General features: G+C 41.2%; 1 protein-coding gene across 2 annotated transcripts in view; it reads right to left on the bottom strand.

The window, feature by feature from the left end:
• PIGU (phosphatidylinositol glycan anchor biosynthesis class U) overlaps window positions 1-17,675 on the bottom strand; it is an 81,358-nt gene that overhangs the window by 35,992 nt on the left and 27,691 nt on the right. For both annotated transcript variants that reach the window (XM_045528771.1, XM_045528772.1), the window contains exons 5-7: window positions 17,105-17,214; window positions 14,795-14,895; window positions 521-618 (exon numbers count right to left, since the gene is read on the bottom strand). In XM_045528771.1, coding sequence (XP_045384727.1) covers window positions 521-618; window positions 14,795-14,895; window positions 17,105-17,214 — 309 coding nt within the window. The remainder of the gene's footprint in view (window positions 1-520; window positions 619-14,794; window positions 14,896-17,104; window positions 17,215-17,675) is intronic.

Here is a 17,675-nt window from a genome sequence, read left to right as displayed (position 1 = left end):
GGTAGTTCCCCCCTTATCCGAGGTTTCACTTTCCACTGTTTCAGTTACCCACTATCAACCATGGTCTGAAATATCAAGTGAAAAATTCCAAAAATAAACAATTCATAAGTTTTAAATGCATGCCATTGTCAGTAACATGATAATATCTCATTCTGTCCCACTCTGTCCCACCTGGGACATGAATCACCCCTTTATCAAGCATATCCCCACCCGTTAGTCACATAGTTATCAGATGGAAAAAACATAGTATACATAGGGTCTGGTACTATATAATGTTTCAGGCATCCATTAGGGGGTCTTAGAGCATATCCCCTGCAGATATGGAGTGGGGCATGAGAACTTAATGATTATTAGGTCCACTTTGTTTAAAGTTAGTCAAGTTACTTTGTGTTTGTGCTTTCAAGTAGAAGCAAGTAGTCCCATTGCCTTTATTGACCCACGCCCTTCCTTCCCCCGAGCAGGGACCAGGCCATGTAATAAATGTCATTTGGGGGCTGGCTTCTGACCAGCAAGTGCTTACCTGGAGGAGATAGAGGAGTCCTGGGACAAATAAGGTGAGAGGGTACAGAGACTGGTATGTTGCTAAGGCAAGAAAAATAGCACTGAGGAAAGCACTGCCTGTGAAAAGAAATAAATGTATGGAATAATCCAGCCTTATCAATCACGATTAGACTCAGCGAGTCCCTATCAACACGAAATTTTCCATAACTGCTCAAATAATCACCTCCTGGTACACAAGGTGCTGTGCACATTCACATACAGTGAGACCTTCTTGGCTTGATTTCTGACAAAACCAAGAAAGTCAAAAACCATCTACCTTTAGCAACCTGAGATACTAGAGGCATATCCCTTGTAAAATTTTCAGACCCAGAAAGATTTTACAAAAGTCCAGCCCAGGGATGTTAATAGACTTGATCTCTCCAGTATAGAAGGATCGAGTCTATTAACATCCATGTCCTTTCTAATGTACCAATTTACTAAGCCTACAATTATTGCTTATGCTATTCAGAGCTGTGAAACCTATCCCTGTGAATGTTGCAACACCCATCATTCTTTACAACACCCCTTCCTTATGTGTAATCTTCAGGTGATGTGTTTATTATTTTTTTCAAACTAAAGTATGTTAATTTTACTAATAATGTCCTAATTTCCCTCATAAAATGGACTACTGTGGAATCATTAAACATGATGCTATAAAAGAATTTATAATGACATGGAAAGATGTTTATAATAATCTACTAAGTGAAGGTTATTAAAGAGATATATATTATAATCTTTTTAAAAAACATGTACAAACATTTTTTAAAAGCCTAAAAGCCTAGACCACAAAGTTCACAGTGATAGTTATCTCTGGGTAGTGGGATTACGCATGACTTTTCATTTTTGCTTCTCTATATTTTCTAAACTTTCTAAAATGAACATGCTTTGTTTTTGTCATTAGGGGGAAAAAAATGATTTCTTAAAAAAAAAAAAAAAAAGCTATTCCCTTTCAGATGGTTTAACACAACAGGGTGCCCTAAAACTAAAGCTAGAGAGCCCTAGTTTAAAACAGGGATTTTTTTTTTTTTTTTTTAGATACAGAGTCTCACTCTCTTGCCCGGGCTAGAGTGCCGTGACATCAGCCTAGATCACAGCAACCTCAAACCCCTGGGCTCAAGCGATGCTGCTGCCTCAGCCTCCCGAGTAGCTGGGACTACAGGCATGCGCCACCATGCCCAGCTAATTTTTTCTATATATATAGTTTTAGCTGTCCATATAATTTCTTTCTATTTTTAGTAGAGACAGGGTCTCACTCTTGCTCAGGCTGGTCTCGAACTCCTGAGCTCAAAACATCCGCCCACCTCGGCCTCCCAGAGTGCAGGGATTACAGGCGTGAGCCACTGCGCCCGGCCGAGAAGAGGGATTCCTAAGTGGCCCAGAAATCAGTAGGGTACAATTGATGGTCCAATGTATTATACAAAGCCCCACAGGTGTCTTATAATGATAATGTTTCATAAAATGACACCTATGGTCACTCTCATTAGTGTGGGGTCAACTATTTACTGAAAATAACAGATATCCCCTCTCTCAGTGGTGTCTCATAAAAGCAGGAACTAGTCACTCCATTCAGTCTGAGGGGTTTTACCCTTCTCCCAATCCAGCTCCGGAGACAAACAGGAGGAAATGACCCACAGGATCTTTTGCCCACCAACGTAGTCTGTATACTTGAAACATCTAAGAGCCACCTTGGAAGAGGGAGGGTTAGGAATGGGACAACTTCCTAGAAGAGGAAATGGAGAAAGAAGAACTTTGTGGGCTCCATCCTTCAAACCAAGGAAACTCACCAGCTAGAACAATCCTGGCTGACAGAAAGTGGAAGGAAGGCAGAGAAAGGAGGAAGCTGGAAGTAAAAGACAAAGGACAGAATTCTATGGGGTGGATCTGTCTTGCCATGTAGTGCCAGGTATGAGGTCCTGTATCCAGGATACTCAGAAATATGACTGAGCAGGGACAGGACCATGCCCAGCTAAACCATGGCACCAGCAAGAGGCCCCCACACACCCGTTGGGCCACAGACGCTAGAACCAGAACCAGGCCACTCTGAGATAGGCAGATGGCAGCAGTGGGAAAGGTGCTGTTCTGGAACCCCACAGCTGGGGTGGGCTCAGGATTGATTCCCTAACTCAGCTAAAAATCTGAATGACATTTTGTGGGAAATTGGCTAAGACAGGGAAAGAACTTAAAAAACATTTTTTTTTAGAGACAAGGTCTCACTCTATCACCCAGGCTGGAGTACAGTGACGTGATCAGAGCTCACTGCCGCCTCAAACTCCTGGGCTCAAGCAATCCTCCCACCTCAGTCTCCCAAGTAGCTGAGACTACAGGTGTGTGCCACCACGCCTGGCTTGAAAAGAACTTTTTAATTTAACATGGTCCTCTACAGATTTAGGGGTGAGAGAAAGAAGGAGGGAGGCTAATGCTCCAACTCCATCCATTCTTACAAATGTGGCGAAAACACACACATGACTTTCGCTGCTCTCTCCCCTAGGAGACACCAGGGACAAACACAGCCATCTCCTGCCCTAATTGCCTGAGATCAATAATGGCTTGTCTGGAACGGCTGACTGTTTGTAAGGCCCAAGAGAGAAGAAGAGGCTCCTAGCCTAGTAGAATGGACTTGTGAGTTTTAGAATACTTGCTCCTAGGATCAAGAAGAAGCAGTCTTGCTTCCTTGGGTGAAATCTTTAGGAAGCCAAAATCGGCGCCTCCTGCTATTCTGTCAGTAAGTGGCATCACCATCCAGCCGCGTACGCTGGCTATCCTTGACCCCTCTGGCTCCCACGTTCCTCCCTTCCACCAAGCCTTGTTGATCCCCCTCTGGAGCATTCGTCACTCCAGTTCTCGCTTGTCATCTTCTCACCAAGAGTTTTTAGCAGCCTCTTCTCCTCCTTAAGAGTCTTCCCGATCCCCTCCCATCTGGTCCATCCTCCACAGAAGCACCAAAAGATCCTTCTAAAACACAGTGGAGACTGTGACAAGTCCATCTTTAAGGACTGCTGACGGTTCCATTTCATCTACTGGGTTAAGTCCAAATTCCAACAGCAAACAAGAACCTTCACCCTCTGGGTCTTGTTTCTCCAGCTTTGTCTCTCACCACTCTTCCACACATACACGGTCTTCCAGCTACACGGAGCCACTTCCAAGTTCTGCAAACATCACATGCCCTCTTATTCCTCTGTGTCTGTTCTCAGGATCTTCTCTCTGCCTAGGCCATCTTTCCCTGCCCTCCTTCAATGGCCAGTTGAAAGGTCACTTTCTCTATGAGCCTAAGCAGAGGTGGTAACAACAGTGGTCATAGCTGACATTTCTCCATCACTGTCTGGGTGCCAAGCACTATACTATATCCTCTGCATCTCTGGGAAATGGGCTAAGACAGGGAAAGAACTGAAAAGAACTTTTTTTTTTTTAATTTCTTTTTTAGAGACAGAGTCTCACCCTAAGAAGTGCCTGACTCGGGGGTTGGCAGGACAAGGGCAATATACGTAATCTAAACTTTTGTACCCCCCACAATATGCTGAAATAATAAAAAATAAGTAAATAAAAATAAAATAAAAGAAGTGCCTGACTCAGAAAGGCCCTAAAGAAACATCACAACCTTGTAAAAGCTCTATTTTTCTGTTTATTTTCTTCTAACAGCTTACTGAGAAAAAAAAAAAAAATCACACATTCTACCCATTTTACAGCTGAAGACAGCAAGGCACAGAAACAGAAAGCTCATGTAACCGAAACCACATAGCTGACTTCAGTGCCCATTCTCTTAATGCCTGTATTTTTTTTTTTTTTTTTTTGAGACAGAGGCTCGCTTTGTTGCCCGGGCTAGAGTGAGTGCCGTGGCGTCAGCCTAGCTCACAGCAACCTCAAACTCCTGGGCTTAAACGATCCTACTGCCTCAGCCTCCTGAGTAGCTGGGACTACAGGCATGCGCCACCATGCCCAGCTAATTTTTTCTATATATATATTTTAGTTGACCAGATAATTTCTTTCTATTTTTAGTAGAGACGGGGTCTCGCTCTTGCTCAGGCTGGTCTCGAACTCCTGACCTTGAGTGATCCACCCGCCTCAGCCTCCCAGAGTACTAGGATTACAGGCGTGAGCCACTGTCCCCAGCCTTAATGCCTGTATTAATAAATAAGCCTCATCTCATTCAGTACTGATACTATAATAACTTGCTAATGTTTGTCTCTCTCTCTCTCTCCTTATTTATTTGTGAGTTTCTCAAGGGCAATAAAGTTCTCTTAACTTTGACTCTCCAGCACCTAGCACCGTGCCTGGCATGTGTGATGGATGGATGGATGGATGAATAAAAATCGTTCAGTGAAACATACGAAATCCTTTTTAAAAATGCAAGTATATTGCCAGGCACAGTGGCTCATGCCTGTAATCCCAGCACTTTGGGAGGCTGAGGTAGGAGAATCACTTGAGGCCAAGAGTTCTTGAGATTAGCCTGAGCAACATAGCAAGGCCCCTGTCTCTGAAAAACTAAAGTAAAATAGCCAGGCATGGTGGCCCATACCTATAGTCCCAGCTATTCAAGAGAAAGAGGTGGAAGGATCACTTAAGCCCAGGAGTTCGAGGCTGCGGTGAGCTATGAAGGCACCACTGCATTCCAGCTGTGGTGGCTCATACCTATAATCCTAGCACTCTGGGAGGCTGAGGCAGGAAGATCGCTTGAGGTCAGCAGTTCGAGATCAGCCTGAGCAAGAGCAAGACCCCATCTCTACTAAAAATAAAAAGAAATTGGCCAGACAACTAAAAAAATTAAAAAATAAAAGAAAACCAATGTTTTTGAGGAATAAAAACTCATGAAGTGTAAAATACAGGGTAATGAAACACAGGCAAAGGACAAAATAAATCTGGCTCTTGAATAAAACAACAGAGCCTGCAGAATAGCAGTTGAGGGCTGTGGCAGGGGGCTGGGCACAGAGAATGCTCTCTGTGGAAGAAGCCATTGGATGGCTGTGGCCTGAAGTCTGGGGGCAAAAACATGGTGCTGCAACACTCAGTGGGCTGGCACGTGGGGAGTCTGGGTGTGGGGTGTGGGACAGGTGTGGACACCACACACACACAGCCTGAGCAAAGGGAGGGGGAGGACAGAAGCACACAAGAGACTCAGAAAAGGCTAACATGTTTTGAAAAAGTTAGAAGGGGCAAGATGAATGGGTTAGAAAGGCAGAGGAGGAATGATATGTGCTTGGGGCAGGGTCAGAGAAGATAAAGGGAAGTGAAAGGTGACTTCAAATATTTTAGACAAACTGCGCTATTAATAAGCAAGCACTGCTAAAGTTTGCTCTATGCCAAGCAGGTGCTGGGTGCCAGGGAGACTGGTGACTCAGTCTCTGTCCTCAGGGAGCTCCCAGTAAACAATTACAAGATACAGAAGAAAAGCATAAAGGAAATAGACCTAGCCCATCAGGGGAAGCCAATACCTGAGTTTTGAACAACTGAGTAGGCGAAGCCTGGCAGCCCAAGGAAACAGCGTGTGCACAGGCAGGAGGGCAGGAGAGAATGGTGCGCTGAGGCTGTGGGGTGGGCACTGTGATCAGTATGGCAAAAACAGGGCAGGAGCTGGGAGGAGCGACTGGAAAAGGACATGAAGGAGCTCCGTGGACACTACTGCCATTCTGTTTCTTAACCTGGGTGCTGGTTACTTGACATTTTGTGAAAATTCATTTACCTATACACTAGTGGTTTGTACATTTTTCTGTATACATGTTATACTTCCATAAAAAGTTACAATCTAAAAAGTCTCTATCGTGGAGTCTAAAAAAATAAATAAAAATAAAAAGTCTCAGCAAACAGGTAGGAGTCAAATTATGAGGAGTTTGGCTTGCACCAACTATCCAAAAACATCTACCTAACCTATAGGCACAGACAGGACATCAGACATAATGCCTGAAATGGCAGCCTCAAGCAGGCAAGAGCTAGGGCAGGGGTGGGGAACCTGCGGCCTCAAGGCCAAATGTGACCCTCCAGATTCCCAAGTGCAGCCCCTCGACTGAATCCAAACTTCAGAGAACAAATCCCTTTATTAAAAGGATTTGTTCTGTAAAAATTGGGTTCAGTCAAAAGGCCGCACTCAAAGATCCAGAAGGCCACAGACCTAACCAGTAAGAACTATGCCAAGAGGACTATGAGTTTTATCAAAAAATGATATAATCTACCATTTGTCTGCTACTGCAGCTCAGACACTCGGTTTTCTGTACAAGCCTTGGTCTTTGGCCTTATCATAGGAATATTAGAGTAAATCAGTCAAATGTGTATGCACATTGGCTGTAGTAGTATAAGGGAATTATATTATCTACCAAATCTAGCTTTGAATATGTTTTCCAACTCTCTGTTTGTCAGGGTGGGGGCCAAACAAGCCTCAGCAAGACCTGGGGTAACGCTTTGCCTCCAGGGACCACACCTTGAAGTGATCTGGGCCTGGGTGGGTGGCAGACCTACAGCATAGAGCAGAAATGTAATGAGATGGGGCTGTAGGGACTGGTTCAGGATATGGACTTCAAGTGGAATAAGCAGAGAGTCAGAGACTAGGTTATAGACAGTGACCTATACAAGGACAGGCATGGGACAGATTGGAATGTGGTCAAAAGGGCCAAGGTCCCACAGGACTATCAGAAGAGGAAGTTGCACCAGGGGCTGAGACAACAAGTGAGACTGCCCAGGAGAAGAAGGTGACACTGGGGGCAGGGCCAACATATTACATTCCTTGCCAAGTGTGCTCTTTTAACAGGGCAGCTCTCTCAGAGCAATCCACCCCTATCTGTGTTAATGAAGACAACTTAATTGAGCACCTGCTCTGTTCTCACCATGACTGTAAGCACTATACATGTATTAAGTCATTTAGTCCCTCCAATAATTCCATGAAGTAGATACTAGAATCATTCCCATTCTACAGAAGAGGAAACCAAAGGACAGAGTAGTTATTTGCCCAGGGTCTCAAAGCTAGTGAATGGTAGCAATAGGATTTAAACCCAGACCACACTCTATAACTGTATCACTGTACCACTTTCTTGATCTCAATCTGTGCTGCACCATAAAAATCACAATAAGCAGAGCAACTAGTTGTTGAGTGAATTCTGCTAAGGAAGTACACTAAGCACTTTATATTTTTTATTTATTCCTCTACTAACTCTACACGGCAGATATTCTATGATTAAACTGAGGCTCTTGAGGCTGTATGATTTGCCCCAGGCTACAGAGCTGGTAATTGCAATGAGCAGGCTTTGAAGCTGGGTTGACCTGACAAACTCTATCCCAGGCTGCTTCTCCCTTGGGTCTGTGAGTTCCCCTTGATTCCCTCCACTGGCAGGGCTTTCCCCTACAGAAGCCTTAAATGTAAGTGATGGAATCATCAGGGCTCAAGATTGTCACTCTTCCATTGTTCTTCCACGGCTGGGCTCCAAGAAGAGAACCTCTCTCTAATTTCCCAGACCTCCCTAGAAGGCTCAGGGAGACCCTATCAGTCCTGAAAGATCTTTTAAAAAAAGAGAGGGTATTATTAAGAGTAACAAACAGCACCACCATTTACTGAGCACCTGGAACATGCTCCCATACCATTCGCTATCTCTCTCATTCTTTACATTCACTCTATGAGGTAGAGACAGCTTCAATCCCTATGCTACAGATAAGGGAACTGAGGCCTAGAATGGTTAGGTGACTCACCCAAGGTGATGCAGCCAGGAAACGGTGGAACTGGGATTAGCCAGCAGATCTAACATGACAGCAGCCTGAGCTCTTAATCACTCCTGACTACCTTCTGATAGTACTAATCCTCCTTTTTCCTTGGCAAGCAAGTCCTGATTCCTTTGGTGGAATAAGGAAAATTGGAAGATTCCTTAGGTGGCAAACTTCAAGAAGAATTCTAGTCAGGAATATCTCATTGTTAACAAACATCAACAGTGAACAAGCAAGAGCATCTATTAACATCTGTTTGTTTTCCTTTTTTAAAGCCTAATGAAGACTACTTCACAGGGATGGAGTATCTTAATCAGGTCACCGAAAGGTAGAGTACCCTTTGACCAAGGCAACAGCCTTCAAAGGTAAACTTGAGCGGCTCTACTAAACTAACATCAACCCTGCCCAAAGACCTGCGTTTCCTGGCCAACACTCCAATAAGGACATCACAATACAATGGCCTGGGCCTTGTTCCGGCCTGTGTCTCCCAGCCTGTCCCTGGCAACCCTGAGCTGCCACAAAGGAAGCCAAGGGAGAGCAGAAGAAGGAGGCAAGCAGACAGAGCAAACAAGGCCACTGGCTTCTGTGGGCACTCACTCAGCACTGCCAAGTTAACTTCTACTGTCCCTAACTTCTTATCAATCAAGTTAATACAATTCATTTTAACTATGTGCCCATTGAAGAAACTTTGGAAAAAGCCAGGTATGAAAAGGAAATAAAAATCACCCATGAACAGAGACAAGTATTACCTTTTTGGGATCTATTCTCTACCTATTTTTGATGCTGTTTTAATATAATTGAGATTAATTAAAACATATAATTTTATATTCTGCTTTAAAAAAGTATCCTCACATAATTTACAATTATTTTTAAACATCATGTGTACAATATCCCACTATATGGGTAAACCACATTTTACTTAACCATTCCTCTCTATTTTAAAGTATTTTCTGATTTTTCTAATTATAAATAATTCTATAATTAATAACTTTGCACCATAAAGCTGTGTCTATACTTCTACATTACTTCAGGATAGGTTTCTAAAGGCAGAATTAATAAGGGCTGGGCGAGGTAGCTCACACCTGTAATCCTAGCACTCAGAGGCCAAGGCAGGAGGATTGCTTAAGCCCAGGACTTTGAGGTTGCAGTGAGCTGTGATGACGCTACTGCACTCTAGCCCGGGACAAAGGGAGACTTTGTCTCCCCCCCCCCACAAAAAAGTAGAATTAATAAATCAAAACTACAAATATTTCAAGATTACTGCCAAACTGCTTCCCAAGAGGGTTGTACAAATTTTGTAAGCCAGCTTGCCATGTGGGAGAATGCCTGTTTAACAGAATCTTTGCCAGAACTGAGAATTATCTTCTAAAATCTATACCAAGCTGAAAGGCAAAAAAAAAAATTTAAAAAAAGCCACCTCTTTGTCCTTTCAGTTTGTTTTCTTTATTAAGTATCTATGGAACTGAATATATTTTCACATATTTTAGTCATTCATATTTCTCTTATGAATTTTCCCAACTGTTTTCTTTTTTAAAATAAAAAATGAATTCTTCCTTAATTTCATTAAATATCTAATTTTATTAATATCACATGGTTCAAACGTGAAATGCAGAAATATAACTTGCAGAATTTCTAACTGAGCTAATTTTATCGTAGGGATTACTAATATACTCAAAGAGCTAGAGTGGTTCAGAGACCTAGCTAAAATAGAACTCTCCAAATATTTCAACAGATTAGAAATGTTGCTTGTGATGGTCTCTATTTATAGTAGCAAATAATGGAAAACAACTTAAATGTCCAACAAAAGGGAAGGGCTGGAACCCCAGAGGAATGAAGTAGAGGTGGGACAGGATAATGAAAGACTTTTTTTTTTTTTTTTTTTGAGACAGAGTCTCACTCTGTTGCCCAGGCTAGAGTGCCGTGGCATCAGCCTAGCTCACAGCAACCTCAAACTCCCGGGCTCAAGTGATCCTCCTGCCTCAGCCTCCCAAGTAGCTGGGACTATAGGCGCCCAGCCTTATTTTTCAATTTATGTTTGAATTTCTTTTATTCTTACCAAATGTTTGAACTATGTCCAAAATTAAAATTAAATTTAAAGAAAATAAATATATGACCAATGTCAGACATGATTCATATGAAATAAGTGATAAAAGTAAAAGTGTGTGCGTAACATTATAAATATGTACATGAATTTATTCAACAAAAATCTGGATATAATACAAAAAATTTTGCTCCATGCAACTAAAAACAATGTGGCTACGAAAGAGATACATACAACTTTTTTACATGTTTTTTTCCCTCTTTAAAATAAAGGTCATAAAAATAATTTTTTTAAATAGCATACTTTACATTTTTTGTGAGACTCCTAGGAAAACAAAAAAACATGCAACTTCAGAGGGCACGTCTTCAGTTTCTCTAACTTTGCACTCGGCTATTTTAAAGGTGACATTTCCAAAGGCCAATGCTCAGTCCCTTCTGCCAGGTTACGGCATATATTCCTTATTTTAATGGATACCAGGCACCTTGATAAATGATAGTCTATCGGAGCCTGACACTCTAGAAACAGGGACTGAGGCAGGCAGTATTCACAGACAGCAAAGAGTGTTCACTATTTCAGAGTTGTTTCTGACAAAATGACGACAATCTTCAGAACAGGACAATTCAGGCTATGTAGTATCTAGTCATTTTAAGTAACTCAATAATAAGTTAAGCTAATAGGCCTACAAAAAGACCACTCATAAGCACACTAAGAGAAGCAATCATACTCATGTAGCACCCTAGAAAAGGCAAGTAAACTGTGAGTAAATAAAAGGTTCTATGTACAACTTTTTACTCATATCCTGAGCACGCAAACTATTTAGCAACAACACAGACATAAGGACTTTTATACACATCTCATGGCAGTATAATTTAGCAATAAATTTCAGAAATCCTGAAGGTACACAGCTAGTAGCAAATATTTCTATTTCTAGGACTTCACTGTAAGAAAATAACTGAACATGGGTACAAAAACTACTGTACATTAGAAAGTTAAGTACAGTATTTAAATAGCTGAAAACTGGAAATCACCTAAATATTTAATGGTATATATTGGTTAACGAATGTCTATATATTCATCCATACAATGGACTAGCAGCCATTAAAATGGACAGCCTAGATGTTGATTGGTTTATGTGGTGGGTTCTATTATTGGTACCCTGATTTTCTACCCCTCTCTACGTTCAGGCCCTTTGCCATGTAATTTTACAGTGCCTTCTCATTGTGAACAGGATGGAACTCTCCACCCCTGGGCTCAGCCATGTGTTGTGTTTTGATCAATGGGATATTAGCACATGTGATGCAACAAGGAACTTAAAAAGCACATGTCTGATTGGGCCTACTCACTATTGTGCCTCTGCCATCGCTATGAGAAGAACATGCCTAAGTTAAGTCCCCTGGTCCAGGAGGATGACAGACAAATGGAACAGAGCCCAGCCTAGATTAGCCAACTCTTGCCAGCCACTGATGCATAAATGAAGCCTGATGAAACCAGCCAGCTGACTAGCGACATCCAACCCAGATCAGCTGATCCCTAGCTAACTTACAGATGCACGAGTTAAGTAAATGCTCGTATTTTTAAGCCACTGAGTTTTGAAGTGGTTTGTTAAGTAAAATTTTTGTGGTACTACCTAACTGATACAATTTTTAAAGTCTGGAAGAAAAATAGGGGGAAAAAATCTGGAAATATATACCCCAAATGCTAATGGAGGGACTTCTAGTGAAAAAAAAAAAATGGTAGATTGACCACATTGTGTTTATCATCTCTCCCTCTAAAAACCTCAATGAAATGACAATGAGGGAATAAAACTAGTATTAAACCTCAAAGAACATAAGATTACAGCAAAATAAATTTGAACACAACAGTGGAAACTTAAAGCAGGTAAAAGACGGATAAATGACTTGGCAATGTGGAAGAAATTACAGCTCAGTGGCTTACAGAAAGGAATACTAATAAAAATCAGGCCAACTCAGCCCACAGAACTTCTGAGAAATTCAACAGGTACTATGGAAGGTAGGAGTAAGGTACAGAGATGAAAATCGAGCTGAAAGTTTGTATACAGACCAGACAGAACCACAGGTCTCATCCCAAATAGGGGCAACCCAGTGACCACTCCTATATGCCCCATCCCTCTAACTTTCTATTCCACCTGCAGGAGACCACAGTTCTGAAAGAGGCACAGGTCTAGGACCTACTGAACACAGTAATGGGCTAAGGAGGGTGTGGGCTGAAAAGCAATAAGATTGTATGACCATCTATTGTCTGAAATCAGCCACCTTCCCTGTTCCTGCTCTCCCAACTCTAGCAGCCAGTCTTAAGCAACCTCCACTCCAAACCAACCCCAACTCTGCTACCCCAGACAGGAAATCAGAAGATTCCTCTCTGAAAAACTGAGTAGTTTCAGAGGAAAATAAAGTCTACAGACAATGACATTTAGGGATGCCTCCAACAAAAAAGGCCAGTTCACTACCTGATCTCCCTACAATGAGAATGATCCATCAACAAGCCCTGCCTATATACACAGTGTCCAGTCAATATATTAGCTCCTCACTCTTAAATAGAAACAGATGGGCAGGATCACCACACATAAAAGAAAATACCCACATATGAAAGAATGAGCCCAAAACAAATGGAAGTGAAGGGAGGAAGGACCAGGAAACAAAGAGACTATGCTTGGAATGGATGGAAACTGAAAGAAAGTATACTCAGATAATAGAGAATACTGTGGTGATAAAATAAAAATAGGATGCTTCAAAGAAACAACCGGAAACTAAGAAAGAACTTAAAAATGTAATAAGTAAAATTAAGAATTCAATAGAAGTGTTGAAAGATAAAAACAAGGAAATATCCCAAAAAAGAGGAAGTAAAAATAGAAAAAACAATAGAAAATAAAGTGTGTATATCTGATCAATCAAAAAAGCCTGACATCCAAAAAAAAGGACTGAGAAAAGAAAGAGAATATGAAAAATAATATAAACACCTGCTAGAACTAAAGGATACTAGTTTCCATACTGAAAGGGCCTACCAAGTGTTCAGCATAATGAATTAAAAAAAGACCCCTGTCAAAACATAGCATCGTGAAATTTCAAAAGACAAGATAGGCCAGTCGCAGTGGCTCATGCCTGTAATCTTAGCACTTTGGGAGGCCAAGGCAGAAGGATCACTTGAGGTCAAGAGATCAGCCTGAACAACATAGCAAGACCCTCTCTCTACAAAAAACAGAAAAAGTAGCCAGGCATGCTGGTACACCCCTGTAGTGTCAGCCACTTGGGAGGCTGAGGCAGGCTGAGGCTGAGCCCAGAAGTTTAAGCTTACAGTAAGCTACGATGACGCCACTGCACTCTAGCCCGGGTGACAGAGCAAGATCCTGCCTCAAAAAAAAAAAAGACAATTATTGGCTGGGCACAGTGGCTCATGCCTGTAATCCTAGCACTCTGGCAGGCCGAGATGGGAGGACTGTTTGAGCTCAGGAGTTCGAGACCAGCCTGAGCAAGAGCAAGACCCTGTCTCTACAAAAAATAGAAAAATTATCCAGGCGTGGTGGCACATCCCTGTAGTCCCAGCTACTCGGGAGGCTGAGGCAGGAGGGGTCCGAGGCAGGAGGATTGCTTCAGCCCAGGAGTTTGAGGTTGCAATGAGCTGGGATTATGCCACTGCACTCTACCCAGGGCAACAGAGTGAGAGCGTGTCTCAAAAAAGAAAAAAAAAGGAAATTGAACCCCTCTCCTCATAATGCCCCTTTAAGAATAAAAAAGTAAAAAAAAAAAAAAAAGACAATTATTAACCCTAGGAAGAATAAAAGGTTGTACAAAAGAGAAAAAGTAATCATAGTTATATTTGCTCAGCAAAGGAACAATACATATAGTGTTGTAAAATATACGTACTTACTACTGATTTAATCAAAAGTGTTTTAGTATATAACTACTGTAAGAAAATCAGGCAAAGGGCAAGTGGGGATATTGGTACAAAAGAGCTAAATCTTTACCTCTCATGTGAGAATGCAATAAATGATGTCTTAAATTTAAAATTCATGAAAGAGCAATAAGGTCTTATTTAGGAATATAGAAATAAATACCAGCAAAAGCCAAAAAGCAGTTCCTTCAAAGAAGTTTAACTAGGGTGGGAAGAAAGATGAGGACTGCGATTCTCATTATAAAGCCTTTTAGAACTTTTTTTTTTTTTTTTAAGAGATGGAGTCTCACTACGTTACCCAGGCTGGTCTCAAACTCCTGGGCTCAAGTGATCGTCCTGCCGTAGCCTCCCAAGTAGCTGGAGTTACAGGTGCACACCACTGGGTCCAACATAACTTTTTAAAAAAACTATATTAACAGTACTTTGAGTAGTAGGTTTCCAAGATGTTTTAATTAATTTTTTTTCTCTTGGCTAATCTAAATTTTCTATAATCATCTTGTATTACTTGTTATAATTAAAAAAATGTTTTTAAGTGTTGCATTGTATTTTTTTAAAAAACGATAGCTTAAGTGTTACAAAACTGCATAAATCAGGGACTGAGCTTTGTACTCTCCTTCAGGGCCTTACCTTTTATCGTAGTCAAAATGAAGAAAGCAATGAGGGTATTGTTGATGGCGCAGGTAGACTTGGCAACACAAGACAAAACCGTGTAGGGATTTAAGAGATAGCTGGGGAAGAACACACATATACGGCATTAGTAATCCTGATCAGTGGACCAGGGAGTCCTGGCCACCACAGCCAGGTCGCTGAAGAGATTTACTAAACGCATACTCAAAGGAAGGCAACTCATTCTTAGAAATGAGTTCTTCCAGGTAAAAGAGAATAGAGTGGGGGTTGGGGCCAATGAGTAAAAGGTCCTGAACCTTTCCTGCCTATTCTATGCTATGTGGTATGTGGAAAACCACCGTACTCGATCATCACAGAGATTTTGCCAACTAGCCATAACTTTATTCCAGATTTGTAGATGAGGGAACAAACTCAGTGGTTAAGTAACTTGCCCAAAATTTTTATAAGTTAATAAATACATTCAAAATCAGGTCTTTCTGGCTCTAAGGCCAATGTTCTTTCTACTACTTTAGACCTCAAAAATGATAAAATTCTACCAATTCCCACAGAGCCAGGTATCTTAGGAATGGCTACACTTGTCTCTGAAAATCAGGAAACTACATTTTCCTCAATTAGGTTCCTAAGCTCTGAAATGGGCCACACCAACAGGTTAGAGCAGCTTAGATTTAGACCTCTTGTTAGTCAAACAGTATCCACTGAATCATATCCCAAGGTCAAAATAAATATCTACTAAAATCAACAAGCCAGTTGCCATAGAACTTCAAAGACATCTTGACCTTCCATGGGGAGGAGTTTAACTGAAATTTTCCAGAGGCAGAAAGGAATGGACTGAGAAAATGAATTTGAAATGATTATGAGTAGGGAAACCTTAAATAGTCATAATGAATTATTATTTTTATTTCTATCCTGCTTCCACAAAGGATTTGAAGCAGCTAAAATAAGAACAGATAATAAAAATAATAGCAAGGTAAAAACAGAAATAAAGAATCAAGACCAGGGAAAACATAAATAAAAGGAGAAAGTAAAGGCAAGGGAAAGAAGACCAAATGGGTCTTCTATAGCACTGTAATAATCAGCTACAAATCTAGCTCTGAGTTTCCTGGCAGACAAAGTGAAAAGGTAGACCACTTACATAATTCTGATTATCAGATAGAAAGAAACATACCAGTGTCTCAGGAAGAGATTATAATTATTATTCACAAATGAAGACCTTAAATCCAATACCTCCCAGGACTGTAAGATTAGCAGTTCTAAAGCCAAAGGTCTAGAAATTGCTGGTGTTTTTTTCAGCAATTACAGATAGACCTGTTATACAATCTTTAAAGAAATAGCTGCTGCTGTTACAAAACTCCCCCCCAGGACACATATGAGTCCCTAATGGAGTCATAATGTTGTTAAACCTCTAGTTCTATTAAGGTAGTTCCAACTAATATTTCTGAAATACATAGATGTGAACTGATACTCCACAACTATTTGGTGGGAAGAAACAAAAAAAACATTTCTAAATAGCAGGTGATGTTCAAGAAACAGCTGCACAGACACCTATATAAAACACCTTATAGAAAATTCACACTCAAAGTAGGGGGTTGAATAAACCAGTCTCATAAAGCCCCTTTTAATTGTGAAGTTCTAAGGGCATGTTTTTCCATAAGGAAAACTGTTTACTCTGCATCTTGTCTGTCTTATTTACTATGTATCCCTAGAAACTAGTATGTCAATATTCAATGACTATTAGCTGATTAAATAATTATTCACATTTGCCTAGCTCAGAGACATAAATAGGAATAACCTGAAAGAGTTAAACTTAAGGGCAGCATTAAGCCTCATAAAACCTCAATAAGTTCCACGCTGCCACACAAGTCACCAGCTGGAATGGATCTGTTTCCCACTTTAGTTTTCTGAACAACAAATAGGGGACTACATTGTACATGAAACATAGAGCTGCTCAACACAACAGCCACATAAAGACCAGACTTTTATTTAACCCGTATATCACAACTGAAGAACTTTTTCTTTAGAAACACTGGTTACAAGTAGGCTGGAACCCAGATCAGCATAAAGTCAAAAAGCATTTGTGAAGGGTCTGATTGTGCACATCCCTGTGTGAGTCTTTGTCCCAAAAGAGACAGAATGGCTCTGTCTCTTTTGCTGGCCAGAACAACAGAACCCAGTTGTGCAACAGAACTACGGCAAATACTTGATGACTAAGACTGCAAATCTCCAAAAATACCACAAACAACATGGGAAAGTCTCATCAGATTTTCCTTGCATTTGTTGGCACTGAGCCCTGTTTTGTCAGGGAATACTTACAACAGGGCCACTTTCAGAGGGATGTAACGCATTTCCATAGGGGTTCGGATGAGTTCAGCCACATCTGGGGCATACTGGTCCAGTTCTAGCAGGAGTTTCTGCTTTTTAAACTGGAAGGGGGAAAAAAAGACAAAGCACATGAAACAAATTACTTCCTGTCACTTTTGGGATAAAGACAAAAGTCCTTCCCTTTCTGGTCGGGCCCTACCTCGCCAGGCTCAACTCACACTCTCTCTGCCACCTCTCCTTTCTGAGTTCGAGCACCAGGAACATGCCACGCCCCTCCTGCTCCCAGGCCTTTGCAATTGACCTGGAACAATTTCTTCTTCTCTCTTTCCCTAGTTAATTCCCACATAGTCTTTAGATCTCAGTTAAATTATCACTTCCTCAGAAAGTCACACTCCCCCTCATCATCCTCCCACCATGTAAAATCCCCCGATTATAAACATTCTTTCATAACACTGCTCAGTTATAACTTTTTCACTTATTTATGTGAGTGACTAAATGTCTGTCTCCCTCACTAGACTACAAGTTCCATAAGGACAGGGACCATGTTTATTCGCTTACCATG

Source organism: Lemur catta, chromosome 17 (genome assembly GCF_020740605.2).
Source record: "Lemur catta isolate mLemCat1 chromosome 17, mLemCat1.pri, whole genome shotgun sequence".
NCBI lineage: Eukaryota > Metazoa > Chordata > Mammalia > Primates > Lemuridae > Lemur > Lemur catta.
The sequence above is the reverse complement of the archived record's forward strand: the minus strand, read 5'-3'. Positions and strand labels throughout refer to the sequence as shown.